The sequence below is a fragment of the Montipora capricornis genome, chromosome 10 (genome assembly GCF_036669925.1).
Source record: "Montipora capricornis isolate CH-2021 chromosome 10, ASM3666992v2, whole genome shotgun sequence".
In the NCBI taxonomy this organism is placed as follows: domain Eukaryota; kingdom Metazoa; phylum Cnidaria; class Anthozoa; order Scleractinia; family Acroporidae; genus Montipora; species Montipora capricornis.
The window spans coordinates 57966178-57983677 of record NC_090892.1 but is presented as its reverse complement, the minus strand read 5'-3'; the positions used below and the strand labels follow the sequence as shown (position 1 = coordinate 57983677).

At 42.4% G+C, this 17500-nt stretch overlaps 2 protein-coding genes and 1 long non-coding RNA gene across 3 annotated transcripts in view; 2 read left to right on the top strand and 1 right to left on the bottom strand.

Annotated features, from left to right (window-relative positions):
* The window catches only part of LOC138018907 (uncharacterized), a 27975-nt gene that overhangs the window by 363 nt on the left and 10112 nt on the right, over window positions 1–17500 (top strand). The window contains exon 1 of the long non-coding RNA XR_011126079.1: window positions 1–2106. This exon is cut by the window's left edge and continues 363 nt beyond it. This is a non-coding gene — a long non-coding RNA (uncharacterized lncRNA). The remainder of the gene's footprint in view (window positions 2107–17500) is intronic.
* LOC138018905 (uncharacterized) lies at window positions 8045–11202 on the bottom strand. The gene is made up of 2 exons (XM_068865576.1): window positions 10957–11202; window positions 8045–9851 (listed from the first exon to the last, which is right to left on the bottom strand). The coding sequence occupies exons 1-2, from the start codon at window positions 11188–11190 to the stop codon at window positions 9351–9353; spliced, it is 735 nt and encodes a 244-aa protein (XP_068721677.1). The 5' UTR covers window positions 11191–11202; the 3' UTR covers window positions 8045–9350.
* LOC138019309 (transmembrane protein 45B-like) lies at window positions 12241–14474 on the top strand. Its single transcript, XM_068866055.1, has one exon. The coding sequence runs from the start codon at window positions 12294–12296 to the stop codon at window positions 13143–13145; it is 852 nt and encodes a 283-aa protein (XP_068722156.1). The 5' UTR covers window positions 12241–12293; the 3' UTR covers window positions 13146–14474.

The window sequence follows — 17500 nt, the reverse complement described above, 5'->3', positions numbered from 1 at the left end:
TTGTTCACGGTCGTGGACTTTCCAACCTAAACCTTGCGGCATCTTTGTTTGCTCCTGGGATAGTGTAAAGTAATATCAGTATAGCTTATTATATGTGAGAAGATTTGCATTCGGTTCGACTTCATTGCTTTTAATATTTAATGCTCACATATTTATGTATTTTTGGATCTTTTCGGCGGGGGATTGTTCTTTTTATTTGGGACTATTTGTTAACTGCTCAGTCGTCATTTAGAACAGAATTCTTTTACATAAATGATTTTGTTAAGCGAAACACCCGCCACCGACTTGCTAGAATATACTACGACGTCTAAATTTATGGCAAAATGCCTGCTGTTGATTCACACAACAATAAGAAGAGCCTGGCACGAGTATAAATTATTAACTGAATAAAGCAATTCAGTTGTCATCTTGAATACTAGCAGTTTAGTGTCATCTCATCCAAACAGGCAATTAAAATGAGATTGATAGCTGATGTCAGATGACACGATTATACATAGCGAGCTGCAAAAAAAAGAACAATACTGAAAAAATGAGTGTACTATCACGTAAACTCTCTTGCAGCTTGCTTAAGTCTCTTTGGATTCGTTGTTTTCCTGTTCACGAGAATTCCTCCTTGAACTGAACGGCAAAACGTGGCTTTGCAATCCGTCTGGCGAGAATGCAGAATCGGCCCAGCCATTCTACAATTTCTAAACTCGGTGAAAGCGCATACAATGCTCTTGCTATGACAAGTCAAGTCAACGGAGATGAGAGGCAAATCTACCATTTCAGTTACAATCTGTTCGGTGAAGAGGAAGGAGGAGTTGGTTTCAGTGAATTAAGCAAAAATATGCCCACCTCATTAGGGTCGCAGCGTTACTCGCGTCGCGCATTTAGCAAGGAGGAAAAACAGCCCACGAAATACGCATTTGACAAGGGATTACAAAGAAGAAACAGCATCGGGCACTTGCCGCGAAAAGACGAGGTTAGCTTCGCAGAAAGTCACATGAGCTTTTGTCCTCGAGAGCTGGCAGCGACGAACGAGTCTACGAAACTTGAGGGCTTCACAGAAGAAACTGCAGCTTCTCTTGAAGCTCATACCCGCAAATATGGATTAGCAGAAACTACCAACGTTTCTCTTATGAGTCACAAACTCAGGAAGAAAGCCGTTTGCGATTCTACGGACAATTCACATTATCAAAGGCAGTTTCTGCGAGTTTTGAACAAACGCTTTTGAGCTGGATCGGTCCTGAGTCATTTTATCCCCCGCTTTTTAAGGTAGTTGTGTGCACGTTTGTTTACAATGTTTTGTGAGAACTTCATTTTGTTCACCATCTGCTCGGATTTTGAATATTTACGAATGTATGCACGGATGTATGTAGCCCAAAAATTAACGATAAATTTTGAAAAAAACATAAGCAGGTATTTAGGTAAACACAGCATTGACAATGAAACTGAACAGATTCTTTTGTTAAAAAAAAAAATCTTAATGCGGGAAATATCGCAAGTATCGTTCATATGCTGGCGGACGTCTTCGTGGAAAGCATACGATGCCGTTGTTACCGAGATTTGACCTCTTACCATTTACTCTATAACATTGTTTTTATTCCAGTTGGGAAGGCCTTTATATAACGGTGAACCTTCGTGTATATATAACTTTAAACCGCAAATTCGAGAACGATTGTTGCCGTAGATGCAAATTTGGTCGTATTAATTCAACAGTATGTCAGTCAAGAACATCTGATTCTATAGAATTTGACTCAGAATTTAACAGAGAAAATAGAAGCAAATAGTACAGGTGGTTTTTAGACAAATGATTGACGATACTGCCGATGGTTTCGTCAGTGTTTTAATCTGAATTCAATACAAAAATGGAATAAACCGCTATAGAGGAAAAGCTTGATCTTGGATCTGTAAACGATTCAATGGACCACTACAAATTTGCTACCAAATCATTATTCTGAATAAATAATGTGACTAAGGAATTGACTCAAGGTGGGTGGAGTCATTATGCGAATTGGAAAGTTGACGTACCAGTGGATTCAATGTGGAGAAGTGAAGAATAGACGAATTCACGCTCCTGAGTGCATCATGGGTAATCAGGGCAAGATGGAGAGAAATTCAAAGGTTTGTGTGGAAGTTCGGATCTAAACAACCGCTTGGCTTTCATGGGATTCGAACACGTCTGGTTATATATATAGTTTGTTATATATTTAGACTTTTCCTGCAACAATCGCAGCAAAACATCCGAAGCGGGCAACAACTGCGGAATTGTATCCCGGTCGGGATACATTTGAATTTGATCAGGGCCACGTGACCAAGAATCAACCAATCACAGTGATCGTTTTGTTGAGCGAAAGTCTAGGTATATAACAATGGCGTCTATTGTAATGAAATACTCCCCGTTCTTCAAATGATGCCCCTGCAAGGACACGATAGTGCAAAGTCTGCCATATTTGCTATCAAGCAAAGGCTACGGTGAGAAACCGCTGCTTAGATGCACTGTAGGACCCCTTTTGGTGAAACCGCTGATAAGGAATGGATATGAACGGACTGACCCCTCCCCTGGTAGGTTGGAATAAAAAAAACACGTTTTGTCAACGTTTTTGCCTGTGAAAAGTTTCCAATATGACAGGTGAAAGTTCAAATTGCTCTAAAATTCTCGAAATTGTCAATTTCTTTCTAAAATTCCCGAGGGTTTCTAAAATTCTTTTTGATGTCTAAAATTGCGCAAAAAATTTCCGGAATTATGTAGCTAAGCCTATTCAGTGCTGATTTCTAGAAAGACTGACTAGAAAACGATGACCGTAATGATGCAAAATTTGTAAACAAAGGAGAGGAACTTTATTTAAGTGTCTAGTCGTTCTAGCGCTGGAGAACTAATTGGGGACACTGTCAACTGAAATTAACAATCAACGCAATCACTAAAATTGTTTTTCACGTTATGTCCTTGCCGCCAAGTTGAAGATCTCTTATAGCTTCTTTTGCTCCTCCAAACGGGCCAAAATCGAGGAAAGTAAATTTGAAGAAATTGATCTAAGTATAGCGATTCCCTTTTTTGATACGATATTGTTGCTCCTTTCCTGTAAATGTTTTATTTGTAAATGCATTTCGAGTCCCGGAGTCTCCGCTGTCCGGCGAGTAACCAAATCCCCCACTCCCACGATTCCCATGTCCTCACTTCGGTCCTATACTTTCCTCACAGCAGCTCCCTCTTGTCGACTTTGTGAACTTCGGTCCACTTCATTTTGCTATCCCCTCAGTAGCCTGCGTAGCAAGCGTTCCTTTTCGACAAAAAGAGCTTCGAAACGATTTTCCGCAAACTGGCCGCGCGGAAGTTGGGGCAAGAGACTGAGGGAACGCTTGCAAGAAGACCCCCTATTTTTGAAAAACGCCCACCTTTTTATGGTTGACTTGACACACGCTGATTGACGTCTTATTAACAAATTAGCCAATAAAAGATAACCATGTTAACACATGTTGGCTTCCGACAAAACAATCCGAGGCACCGAGGAAACACCGAGTGATCAACGCAGAATTTGCCAGTGTGATTTTAAATGTTAAATTTGTAACGGCAGCTTCTAAGCCGGGTACGACTGGTTATGTTTCTTCTTAGAATTTGGTTAAACCATCGAAAAGAAACTTACGGGCAAATTTTAGCTGATATTTGCAGAGCGGTTGGAATAGAAGTTATCGAAAACAACAGCCAATTTTCAGAACTTGTAAGCAATCCGTGCGCTCGTAAAGTACGAAATTTAGAAACATATAAACTCGTACAGAGTTCGATGTGTAGTAAGTAAGGCCGTTAAATGCAAATCTCCAGCAAAGCTGACCATGAAACCATTCAAATAGGTTTAAGTTTAAAACTAACGACGATTTCAGTGCGACTTGCTGGCTATTTTGTTGGTGCAGAGTGGTTGACGAAATGGATCGTACTAAATCTCCTGGAAATTACAGGCAAACCTCCTCGCTAGTTTGATAATCCACAGTACGTTTTTGGTCAAATCGTCACGAAATCGCAGATGAAATAGCAAGTAAAAGTGCTTTAAAAAATCGAATAACTTTACAAAGGAGCCGCTCTCTTCTCACAATAATTAACAGGCTGCGTAGTTGTCTTCATCTTGTCTCAATTCATGATATAGGACTAAAGCTTACATCAGGCAAGGTACGCAGAGAATTTGACGAATTTCCTTCCAGTCCAAACTTTTCGTCGACAATAAGCGCTGCCAAAGTTTTGTTAAATAACGATCGAATCTTTTGCTTTTAATGAATTAGGGAAACGCCATAGCGGCTTCAGCTGACACGTAAATAATATTGAATTTCCCTTGATGGATATTGTCCAAGCAGTCCAGATTTTCATTTAAATTACAGGCTGTCATTTGATCGCGTATTATGCTTTGAAATGGAGAAATCACGATGATACTCGAGAAGCCGGTTCTTCGTTTTAAGTTCTTTTATTTCGCACTCCGCACATCATGACAAAAATCTGAAAAATTAAGCTTTTTCCGAATCCTGTTGGCAAAACGGCCATTACATCTATACAGTTAAAGAGATGACGCATTGACAATTCTTTTCTCCTTTTCAATGTAAAACCCGACACCCGATTCGCTCAGCTTCGACACACGATTCAAAACCTTCCTCTTTGTCACGCCAGAACTTAGGAGAAATATTTTGCAGAATTTGTCACCTGTCAATCATTGTAACTTTGCCGCACCAATCAGAAGCCCCCGTTCGTGGGCGAACGGATTTTTCAAAAATAGTTCATTATCCCTCCTGCATACTCATTAGCATTTAGTTATGGGAAAGTCACCCCAGACGAGCAAGCTCGCTGGGGAAAACATGAAGAGTGCTAATAGAGTAAGCAGAGGGCCAGGGGTGGGTGGGTGGGTCGATTCCAACCAAAGTTAGGCAAAACTGACAACTATGAATAATTAACTCATGCTTATATAATACGCACGAGGGCTAATGAATATTAATGAAGTATGAATAGTTCATTATCCCTCCTGCATACTCATTAGCATTTAGTTATGGGAAAGTCACCCCAGACTGCGCCTCACTATCGCCGAGGAATTCGCTGGCTTATCCCCACAACCAAAATAAATCCCCAACCTCACCCATCCTTAACGAAAATCACCCTAATTTCCAACCCTCACTAATATGCGAGCACGACTATAAAAGATGCCAACACATTTAAAATTATTTCTACAGAGCTAACTGGACAGGACACCCCCAAACGAATTAGTGAAAACCGAAATAGCACATTCAAGCTGAAGAAAACATTCCAGTAAATATTCACTAAAGTTATCTCTAACAAAAACAAGAAAACCAAACTGTAACAACGCTCAAGTTTGAGAAAATCAGACATAGTCAAGCTTTACACCTTGAAACATGCATTCAGCGTATACGTTCACACCATATCAGAAAGAAAGTAAGCCTAATGTTTAGAAAGCAAAGGTAAAACCTTGCAGGTCATTATACTGCTTGTAAACTTTTGTTAAATCCACCTCCAACGAAGACATGGTATCCGCTGCTCCACCAAGGCCAAGAACCTGATTCAACTTAATGTAATGACGTGCTGTCGACGAGGACTTCCATCCCACGTGATCCATGATCGTATCAAGCTTCGCCCCGGAAATAGCCAACGAAATTGCACAACCACTCCTTAGACCATGTAAGGAAACGTTCCGATTAACAAAAGCTGGAATCCGGCGAACATACGTCGAGAGCCGTGCCTGAGCGGTAGCCGACTCAAAAGGTGCCGGCAAAATTTCACCAGATGGGTTGAGGGGTCTAAACAAATATCCTTGTCGGATAGAAATTTTTAACAGGTCGCATACAGCAATGTAAACTTCCACTGCGGTAACTGGGCAAATAGTAGAATCTGGATGACGCTTGAGGGCAAAAACGTTCGAGGTTCCGTCTCGGAGGGACTTAGTTAATGTATGGTTAAAGAGTAGAGCCTTCTTTTCCGGGAAATAAAGAATCCCCTTTGTTTTCACTCGACCAAGATCTCCAGCTCTGTCACCACTAAAAAATTGTACCTTAAAAAAGGCCTGATCCCTTGCCAAAACAAATAACTGCACCGAAGAGCGAACATGTGAGTTCAAGCGCTTGGTTATTTCTGACGATAAAAGCACCAAATCCTGCAAAAAAAAGGTTCAGCCTGTTTCTGCACGACTCTTGCACCGAGCTGTTCCTCCCTGACGGCTGATAAATAGGACTTAACCAATGGTGAAGCTGCAGGGTTGGCAATCCCCGGAAAAAGACTATCTGTTGCTGATCTCCCATACTTATTAAACATAGCCCTCAGTTTTCCAATGATCGAGTCAATGGAGCCATATGCTAAACGCTTAGGGCAAACACAAGAAGAAACCCTGTTCTCGCCAAAGAACGGGCAAGCAACCATGTGTACCACTGTTTTGCCAAAATTATCTTTCCAGATCAAAAAGTCTACTACGTCGTCTGGTATAGCCGCACAAATGTCCCTCTTAGAGGTGGTTTCCAGGAACTGCAAAAACTCCATCTCTAAAGCACTTCTCTGTTTTTGATAAGGAGTAGCCTGCTGCTTAGCAACCAAAACTTTCTTCCGCTCCCTTATAGAACATAAATCGACAGGGGCCTTGAGGCTCTTCAAAGTTTTATATGATCTCGTCTGACGCTGGTAACCACATCTCTGGCAATAACGGAAATCAAAGTCGTTGGGCTTGGAACAAGCCGGACATGACACCGATGGCTGAAAAAGTCTGGGCACCAACGGCAAAGACTGAAAGAGAGAGAAAAAAAAAAAAAAAAGAGAAAATAGTTCCTCCTGTTAAGTTGTTACGACATGCTCTTTCCCATCCTAAATGCCCAGAGACTATATGGAGAGGATCCAGGTCTAAATCCATCCTTCGACGGAAGAAGAAGCGCATCCAGTGATCCCTTCTCGGCCACCAAAACATTGTTGCTGGACACCGCATTTAACAACGGCCACCACCCGGGTAATGGGGACATCAATGGTACCACCACCGTAACAACCGCATCTACCGATATGAGGAAACGCAAAAGAGGACCAATCAATGCAAATGGCGGGAAAACGTAGGCGTTGACGCGGTCACCATCACACACAGAGAGGTCTTGGTTAAAAACATTAACACCCGATGATCCTGGCGTAGGGTAGGGCGTAAAGTGTTTTAACGGGTTTCCACTCCAGTCACGTTGAACGTTGGAATCCAACGACATCAAATCAAGATCATGGCCATTAATTCCACCAAAACTACGCTGGACGATTTTCCAAGACCTCGGAGAAAGCATGGCATCGGAGCGAGACAATCTTCTGGAAAACCAATCTGCCTCGTTCAAGTGAGAAGGAACAAAAGACATTTCTAGGGACATGTTCCTATCCACCAAGAACTGGAAAATCAATTGCGAGATCTGAGTTAACTTCCTAGAGCGTGGCCCACGGCCGGACCAAGCGTGGAGAACAACCATGCTGTCTACCTGAGCATCAATCCTGCAATCAGAAACGCTTTCAGGAAGTGACTGTAATCCCTTGAGGACGGCCCACATCTCCTTCACATTAATATGCTCATTTCGAACAGTTTCTTCCCAGTAGTCACCAACAGAAATTGTCCCGGAAGGAAGGTGAATTCCAACTCCCCAACGGAAGGACGAAGAATCTGACGTCAAGGAGATAGCTACGTGCCGTTCACTTCTCCACCGAATCGCCTTTTCCCAACGATCAAGGAACCTCCAAAACATAATTTCCTCTCTCAGATTCGGAGAGAAATTCACCTCACCACCTCCGGAAGCCTGCGAGATTGACGCCGCCATTTCTCTGATGTAAAATTTAGTCGCTGGGAAAGCCAAGGAGAATGAATTGCACTTCCCCATTAGCCTCTGCAAAGACTTCAAGTGGATAGTAGATTCACGCAAAAGTATCTGCTCGCGTAGCTGAGCAAACTTCATCTTCTTATCTTCAGGAATGCAAAAGGCCTGGGCTACAGAATCCACTATCATGCCTAAATAACAAATCCTAGTTACAGGCCCAAGAACACATTTGGAGAGGCCCAAAAAATAACCGAGGTTTACAAGAACCGAACAGACTATATACAAAGCCGCCACCGCAGATTGATAGCTGTATTCCGACGTCCTCTCCGACAATGGGCGTGACCAAAACCCCTTCACAGCAAACAGTTCCCCATTCAAACGGTCATCAATATACAGAGAACATGCGACCCCCAAACCCCTGAAAAAATTTGTCGGACCCAAACCCACAGTCTGGTAAACAAACGGAGAATTTTTCCAACCAAAAGGAAGCGTAACTCCAACGAGCCACCACCCCAGCCACTCAATACCAAAAAACTGCTGAGAACTAGTAGAAAGCAAAATATGGTCATAACCAGACTTGTCATCAATCTTATTCATGTAGGAGTTGGGATACACGAAGCGAGGCACCCCAACCAGCGTTTCCAGTGAAAAGGGAGTGTCTGCCATCCACAAATTTAAAAACCGGGCATCAATGCATAACCTTGGCTTTTGCGGTTCAATCGTCATAGGAAGGACGAGATGGGGCGGCGGCACTTCAGCCACTTTACCCCAAACACGGATCGCCCCTGTTTCAATACGCTGTAAAATTGTTTCCGTAACAAACTTCGAAAACTGTTTGCAGGAGTAGTGATTCTTGAAAATCATAGTAGGGGGTTCCGCACTCTCATACTTTATGCCCATAAAAGCTCCCTTAAAGGGCTTCATGAACTTCTTGACATCCACCCCATGCTCCAACCATTCCAAGACATCCTTCGCAGGTTCGTACCCGGCCAAAATTTTTTCCCAGAGTTCAATTCGAGTACGAAGTTGACCCGAACGAAAGGAGTCCGGATCACGAAACAACAGATCCCGTAAGATGGGAGTTTCCCCCGCAACAATGCCTTGAACATGGGTTAAACAAGCGTCTTCTGAAGTCATTTTCTCCGAACTCGGATTACCCTCCCAAGACAACCATCGGATTTTGCCATGCTTGCTTCTTTCCTCCGCCTCTAACGGCATAAAGGTCATCGTATCTCCCTTGAGACGTTTTGACTTAGGCTAGAACCAAAACACCAAAAAAAAAAAAAAAAAAAAGAGAATCAAAAGGACGTACTTAAATGGAGACTGCAAATCCGAGTTCGGAGGAAATGACCACCGTAGCCCGAGTAATCGGGCTCAAGGGCATGCCTAAAGGCAAAACGCTTGTGGGGTCATTCCCCCAACCTCGAGACCACAGACTAAAGGAAAAAAATAAAACATCACATATTTAATAGTGTCTTTACACTTTATCATTGTCAATACAAATATCAAGACAATCCCGATTTCCATTCCAGAACAGGAAAACTTCCAATGATTTCACAATCTTAACGTTTATCTGGGCAAGAGCGCGAAATATGACCCGCCTTTCCACACACCCAGCACTTTCTCGCCGACGGCGGCCTGGGGCTGTAATTGGAGCCACGCCTTTGGTATGGGGCTGGAGGCCTACGCGTCCGTCCAGTGAACGAAGGTTGACTTACTGCCGCGTGCGGCTTAGTTGCCTTGGAAATAACCTTTGCCACCTCGGCCTCATCCTTAGACGCCACCAACTTTATTAACACCTGTTGAAGGCACGGGTTGCCTAATAAAGGACGGCACTGCCTCAGCACTACTTCAAATCGTAAAGCTCTTTCATCCTTTCTTTCCTTGGTGACATTAACCACTTCATCCAGGGCGGCGATCGCCGCATATGGATCAAAAAGAGCAGCTGGGCGCGAGATCACCATTTGGAGAGTAGACAGCGCGCACTCGATTGCCGATGAATCGATTTTCTTCTTCCACTCATCCAACTCCTTCTTGAGTGAACTGACCGTTGTGTTCGGAACCTAACAAAAGGAGAAAACGCCATATAACTCCTTGATATCCTTAAGCCAGTCCCTACTTTACACTGAGACTGTATCCTTCGAAGTCACATATCCTCTTCCTTTAAATTTATTATTTCATACCCTGATGCAATTCCAAATTCCCAACATAAAATTACAACGAACCTTCGCATCAGTTCTCACAACCCGTAAAATAAAGCACACGGCCACCAAGTGACCTAGCGAAATAACCTCCTCTCCTCCACGAGGACTGGTTGAAATGGATCTAACGCCTTCTATTTCCGCGAACAGACCAGACGCCCTGTTCATCGGTCCTCGACCGTTTTCTTTTTTTTTTTTTTTTTTTTTATTACTTCCTATCGCGCCACCTCGTGGCTCAGAGCATACCCACTGCTCAAATGGTCCTCGACCATTTTCTTCCCCTTTTTTTTTTTTTTCCATGCCACCTCGTGGCTCAAAGCAGACACACTGCTCAATCGGTCCTCGACCATTTTCCTTCCTTTTTTTTTTTTTTCACGCCACCTCGTGGCTCACAGCAAACACGCTGCCCAATCGGTCCTCGACCGTTTTTTCCTTTATTACGCCACCTCGTGGCTCAGAGCAAACATGCTGCACAATCGCTCCTAACCATTTTTTTTAATAATTCTCCATTATTATTCCCTTTGACGCCACCTCGTGGCTCAGAACAGAAACAAACCCTGGCCGAGACCACACGCCCCGCGCCCTTCCCAAGGGACAAGTAAGAAAAAAAAGGGTGTCAATGGCATAGCTAATTTTTCCCGTCCCGAACAAAAAATAAGAAACAGCTCCCAAATATTGCAAACCCTAATTCATAAGAATAAACGAGAGCAACAGCAGAAAAAAAAAACACGATATAAAACAACAACCTATCCCCCAACATTTGAGGAACCGAACCGCGGTGAGTCCAAAGGAATAAGTTAACAATCACGTGCTCGAAGCACGAAAATTAAGACCGGCTCCCGAGAAACCGGAAGGAAACATAAACAAGAAAATGCAACGTGATGCAACCAAAAAAAAATAAAAAATACCGACGAACCCCAGCTATAAAATACGAAACTAAAAGGAAAACATTGCAGCGGACATATACCTCAAGGCTCACCGCCGAATTATCCGGCACATTCGCCCCCGCGGCGTTTCCCAGTGAAGAACTCTGGAGCACATTTTCGCCGCTCGCAGTTGTTCCCGATGTTGTCCCGGCACCAGCCTGAGATAAAGACGAAGACGGCGGAGTGGTTTGCTGAACAGAACCTTGAAGGGGTTGCAAAATTCGCTGAGCGCTCGACGGGACGTTCACGTCAGACGGACGCTCCGGTTCGGTCATCTTGACACGGTTCCAACCAAAGTTAGGCAAAACTGACAACTATGAATAATTAACTCATGCTTATATAATACGCACGAGGGCTAATGAATATTAATGAAGTATGAATAGGGGTCGTCTTGCAAGCGTTCCCTCAGTCTCTTGCCCCAGCTTTCGCGCGGCCAGTTTGCAGAAAATCGGTTCGAAGCTCTTCTGTCGAACAGGAACGCTTGCTACGCAGGCTATCCCCTCAGTGATATTTTGTCCATTTTTGCGGTGGTAACTGTACTAATAAAATGACGCGAATGACGTTTGCTTGCCAGTTATTTTTGAAGGTTGTTTTCCTTGCATTCTGCCCAACAGATCATTCTAAAACTACTCGAAAAATCCTCCATACACCTTGCAACAGCATCTTCCCACCAAATCTCACTGTCCGGATTTTTTTTTTAGAAGGCATGCCAAAAAACGATTTCGGTGTGCTATGCCATTGTGGTAAACATTACGTGATATCGCGCACGAGAGGACAGTGAGTCGGTGACAAGGGATTTATTATCGATTCGCAAAGAATATAAGCTGAGATTGCTTGCAGGATACGTGTCCCTGATGTATGAAATCGTATCATAAATTCTTCTAAAGGTATCGCTTAGCTAATGCTCTTAACGAGGGAAACGAAATTTTCTTCCTTCCCCAATTATAGCATTATTCTCTGCGTTTTTAAATCGTACTAAAACCGATGGCATTACTTTGGATAACACGACGTCACCAAGCAGAGATATTCATTTGTTAGTCAAATCATAGCCTCCGGGTCGAATGTTCCGTGCAAATGATTATTAACCAATGTTTTTTCTTAGCACGCAAAAGCGCAGCTAGGCACTCCAAAAGCTCTTATTCTATTGTATGTCATACATCATTTTGGCAAATCGTTCGAAAATCCATGCCCTTTAGAATTTTTGGGCAGATTTATAGTAATAGCCTTTTCTTGTGCTATTGTTTCCATGGTGTCTATTGATGCGTGACACTATGATGATTGCTTGGTGCAAATATTAGCGCCTTAATCACATGTCAAGCGTTTACGGTTTGCATTGCATTCTTAACTTAACTTCAAGTCAGTGCGCGTCTCTACCATCATGGGGTCACTTCTTGGCCATCTTGTTCCGGGTTCAATGTTTATTGTGGTCGCGCTGTGGTGGTTCATTGGGGAGATTTTGCAAAAGAGAGAACGTCGACATCGTGCAGGCAGCAGGACAACAACAAAGCGTTCAAGCTCAATACCAACTGTTTGGTACTCGTGCCCCTGTCCAAGGCTCTCAAAATTTCCGTTTGAACCGCTCCTTAAAGTGGCGATGATGATCCTTGGTTTGATAGGAGAGCTCGCTGTGACCAAAGCTTATGCTCTGTTCGACGAGAATGGAGAGTTCAGGGACGGGAATATTGTTAACTACGCCCATTCAACAATGTACTGTTTTTTCGGTTTCTCAGGCCTTGTCGATCTTGTCCTTTGGTACAACCTGATGCCTCTCCCGCCCAAATTCGATCATTTTGTCCTCTCGGTCGCTTTGTGGATCGAGGGATTGTTATTCTACTTTCATTTGCATGGGCGAGACGAACTCAATGTACGGTTGCACACAATCTTATACCTCGTCATATTTGTTAGTGCTGCTGTTTTCCTCCTGGCTGTGATATCCGATCAAGTGTTTGTTTACATGGGTTTCTTGAAAGCTTACTTGTTGAGTTTGCAAGGATGCTGGTTTTATCAAATTGCATTTGTCCTGTTTGGGCCTCGGCCTTGGAAGAACACACCTGGCAATGTAGAATTTATAGCAGTCGCGTTTGCCCTGCACGTGTTTGGCTTGTTCGTTGTTCATTTAATTGGTCACGTCATCTGCTACCGTTTCTTTATAAGAAAACGTCCTCCGAATAGTGAATTGATTGACGGCGAAAGTTCAAGCGAAGAAATGGTTTTAATCATGCACCAATAGCCAACACGGGTTGTGGGGAGTTAAAAAACCGGACTGCAGACTATGTATGAAACACAGGCTAATAGGTCCCGAGTTCGGATTTCAAAAGGTAAATTGAAGAGCCTTAAGATCGCTAGTGAAAGGCTAAGAAAGATAGTCAGGTTGTGCAGTTATAGTTCTTTTGATGTTAACTGAGCCGTTTGCTGTTGTCTGCTCTTTTTAATGCGTGAATGAAGGGGTAGTTTCTAAAGAAACTGTGGTGCTGCGTCGGTGGGGAAGTAGTATACAAAAATTTGGTTTATCAACGGAGTTGATAATGTAAATTGACCACCGTACAGAGATTCTAAAAGCTGACGTTTCGAGCGTTAGCCCTTCGTCAGAGCGAATCGAGGGATTATGGGTTACGTGTAGTTTTTATAGTAGAGTAGGAGCTACGCTATTGGTGGTAACATGGCAACGAGAAAAGTAGGAATATATTAGTTAAATGAAAAGCGTTCGTTAATACCGTGAGGATTAAGGGTGCCGATTTGAAAGATGACCCTTAATCCTCACGGTATTAACGAACGCTTTTCATTTAACTAATATATTCCTACTTTTCTCGTTGCCATGTTACCACCAATAGCGTAGCTCCTACTCTACTATAAAAACTACACGTAACCCATAATCTATCGATTCGCTCTGACGAAGGGCTAACGCTCGAAACGTCAGCTTTTAGAATCTCTGTACGGTGGCCAATTTACATTATCAACTCCGTTGATAAACCAAATTTTTGTATCTTTTTAATGCGGATCAGTTTCAATCTGAAAATGAAGGCGAAGTCCCTTGGAGCTTACGGTGATATATCTTAAAATGATAGATTAAAATAGTATGGATAAGCTTGATACACATGATGGTCATGGGATGTCTTTCCCAAATCTATTTTTATTTTGCATAATTCAATTTTATTGTTTGTCTAATTGAAAATGTAATACTAAATGTTTAATTTGAATTCCCGTTTGTTTTTACTCTGCTACCTAATCTGTATTTTATAATATTTGTCGGTGGCTTGTGCTCAGTCTGCAGTCCATCTTTAATTCATAACCGTCGAGTGAGGACAGAACGGAATTAAGGACAAAAGGAAGTTAGAAACGTGCAATATATATCTTAAGTATAAGTAACCATTTATTGTGTCATTAAAATCGTGTGGCGTTGCTGCTACAGTTAACAAAGTTGTGAATTAGCGTAACACGTTCGCAGATTAATGGAAGCTGATCAGCTAAATATTTCACAAATATATCCGTTTAAGTACTTAATTCATTATATGCCTGTATGTTTCTAGATGTTACGCTAAATAAAAACGCAGGAATATGAGAGTATAATTATGATATGCAAGATCACTTCAGCGTGACGGAACAACTCCCACATTTGCGTTGTTCTTGGATACGTGAAATAATTCGAATATTCTATACCTTCAAACGATTTGCTCAGCCATTTGGCAAGTAAATAGTGTTGTTCTTTTCGCTCTTATAAGACGTAAAGCCACCTTAATTCGTGGTCTTTTCAAAACCAAGCCATTCACGACCGAATTGCACCACTGATAGTTAGGTGACTCCAGCCAATGTAATATATGTATATTTCGATTTCTCGACATGGCTTGATTAGCATTTTCTACATTAAGGCTAGTAGGAACACCCCTTTTATTGTTTTCTGCTGGTGAAAAATACCGCCAACATTTGTGAAAGTCAATGTAAGAATCTACTTAGAATTCATGGCACGTCGCTCGAAACAAAAGCGGTTGGCTCAAGAAAGAGCAAAATTAATTATTTGCAAAACTCGCATGGGATTTTCAATTCTGAAAATTAAGGGTAAGGCTCTCGAAGGTGCCTAAGAGCCGGTCTCGCGATGGTGTGTTTTAAGATCGTCAGGTGTGTCCCGTGGTTGCGTGGTATCGAAGGTTAAATTACAAAAATGAGAATTATATCAAAGTTCACTGGTGAAAATCAAGTAATCCCTTCCACAAAGCTTTATTTTCTTTGGCTGGTTAAGGGGATTAGAACTTGGAAAAATAGATTTTTAAAGGAAATGTATAGTTCAACTGCGGATTATAGGCAAAAGATAGAATTGGTCCTCCCTCTTAAGAGATTGTCACTTTTAATATGATTGGGGACAAAATAGGAATTTACATTTCGTGGCGTCGAAAGGTCCTACACACGTCGAAACCTCTTCTTCCAGTTTCTTCGTGGCGTCGTTTTCGTGGTTGGGTCGTGATGCTCTGTTCGTATCATCGTTGTCTTCTCTTTGTGTCGTCGTATTGCTTTGTTGGTGTCGCCATTTTGCCCGCTTTGTTGCGCTACCTTCTTTGCTAGTTTCGTCGTATTCGTGTCGTCGTGTTGTCAATTTCGCCGTTCTTCAATTCGTCGACGGCTGCATAAACTAGTCAGCGGTAAGTCAACTTTTCCGGTAGGTACGTTATGTATGGAAACATATATTGTATTCGCTTTGGCAAAGCATATTACTTTCCTTTCTTATCTTCTACTTTTTTCTTGGGATAAATTTGGTGAGCTTCATCCGTGGAAAACTGAGTTTGTGGCTGTTTTGGCAAGCAAACTTGCAATGTCTCGTGTAGCCATGAACTTGTTAATTTCCGTGATGTTTTCATGTTTATGCAGATGTTGCGCGGCGGTGCTTTGTTTCGTTGCTAGAGGGCCCAAAAATTCAAGGAAAACAATAAACCCAGTCTTTCCACTAAACAGTCCCTTATCAAAATGTTTGTTTTACACACAAACTATTTTCGTCCCGTAGAAAATGGAAGGGTCCGACTTCGAAAAATACACCACGAGAAAGGCACAGGAAGCCTCTACAAGCGATCGAGACGTTTTCTCAAAATGTTATTTCCCGTTATTGTAATTTCGTTATAACTCTAAGTCGTTCAGAATAGAAAGTATTTATCAACATTGCAGGAATACAATTGGCATGAACGGTGTGGTTGTTTGGAAAGAAACTTAAATATATTTCGTCAGGTTCTCACGTCCTCTACACAATCTCGAATTTAGTCAAGTCACCTCGTTGTCAGGTCGAGGACGGCAAAGAAATGTACCAAAAACGCAAAACGCACGTGCAGGGCGTGCAGAGCCTTTGTTTTTGTTCATTAGTTAAGCCCATTGTGTTGTGGTGTTTTCGTAGCCGGCGTCGTCGACGCAAATTTCCCTTTCGTAAACGGTCGTTGCCATTTCTCAGAACGGTCGTTGCCATTTGAAACGGTCGACGCCATTTATAACGGACGACTACACACTTCAAAGAAAATGAAAACAAACAAACTAAGAAAAAATATTAACAAAAATTAAGAGAAAACAGGCAAAAAAAAAAACATTTATAAAAGAAAAACTGGAGGAAGAAAAGAGTCCGAAAAGACTCGAACTCGGGTTCTTAGCCCTCACCCTAAACAGAACCCTAACTCATATGACCAGCGAGACACAACTCCCAGTAACGGCAACCTTTTGTGTTCTTAGACCTAATGAGTGTAATTCAGAGCTAAAAAATGGGATCGACCGTTTCAAATGGCAACGACCGTTCTGAGAAATGGCAGCGACCCTTTCAAATGGCAACGACCGTTTACGAAAGGGAAATTTGCGTCGTCGACCTATCGTAAGGTCCCGATATTAGGGAGCCGCTTAAGCAAGCACAACGGCGCCTACGAGAAATCCACAAAACAATAGGCTTAATAAACAAAAACAAAGGCTCTGCGCATGCATGCCCTGCTCGTGCATTTTGAATTTTCGTACATTTCTTTGCCGTCCTCGTCCTCACAACGACGTGAAATGATTAAATTTGAGGTCGTTTGGAGGATACCAGCACCTGACGATGAGTTTTCAATTTTCTCTACTTGATTCACACCGTTTTCACCAATTTTATTATTGGAAGGTGGACACACAATCGCAAAATTATTACAATAACGGGAAATAACAATTTTGGACAACGTTCTCGTGGCCGGCGTCGTCGTGGTGTTTGCTTAAGGTCCCTTAAATTCACGTCGTCAAATGAACTTGGCGAGTGACACAATTCGTTACACGTTCTAATGATTCAACCCCAATGAAGGAGCTACTTGTATTAACATTTCCTTAATTAAAGGCTTGGCCCGCGTCGCTCCAAGCATAGTTAGCGCTAACCAGCGTTAAATACCATGGAAACTTACAGGTTTTGATACCTCTTAACCAACGGTTAGCCCTAACCAGATTTCGAGCACTCGACCCCAGGATTGTATCTTCTGAATGAAGTTGTATTACTATCCAGCACATTGATTTCCCAGGTTCCAAAAGTTTCGTTATTGCCTTGTGAGCAAGGACTGATTTAAGTGGCCAGTAACCTCTGCAGTGAATTAGTGCCAATTTCCCACTTAT

Bases quoted from the DNA above. Each gene is read 5' to 3' on its own strand.
- LOC138018905 (XM_068865576.1), bottom strand. From the start codon at position 11,190: ATGACCGAACCGGAGCGTCCGTCTGACGTGAACGTCCCGTCGAGCGCT. The intron at 9,852-10,956 runs GTATATGTCCGC...TCCTTTTGTTAG, and splicing joins ATTCGGCGGTGAGCCTTGAG to GTTCCGAACACAACGGTCAG.
- LOC138019309 (XM_068866055.1), top strand. From the start codon at position 12,294: ATGGGGTCACTTCTTGGCCATCTTGTTCCGGGTTCAATGTTTATTGTG.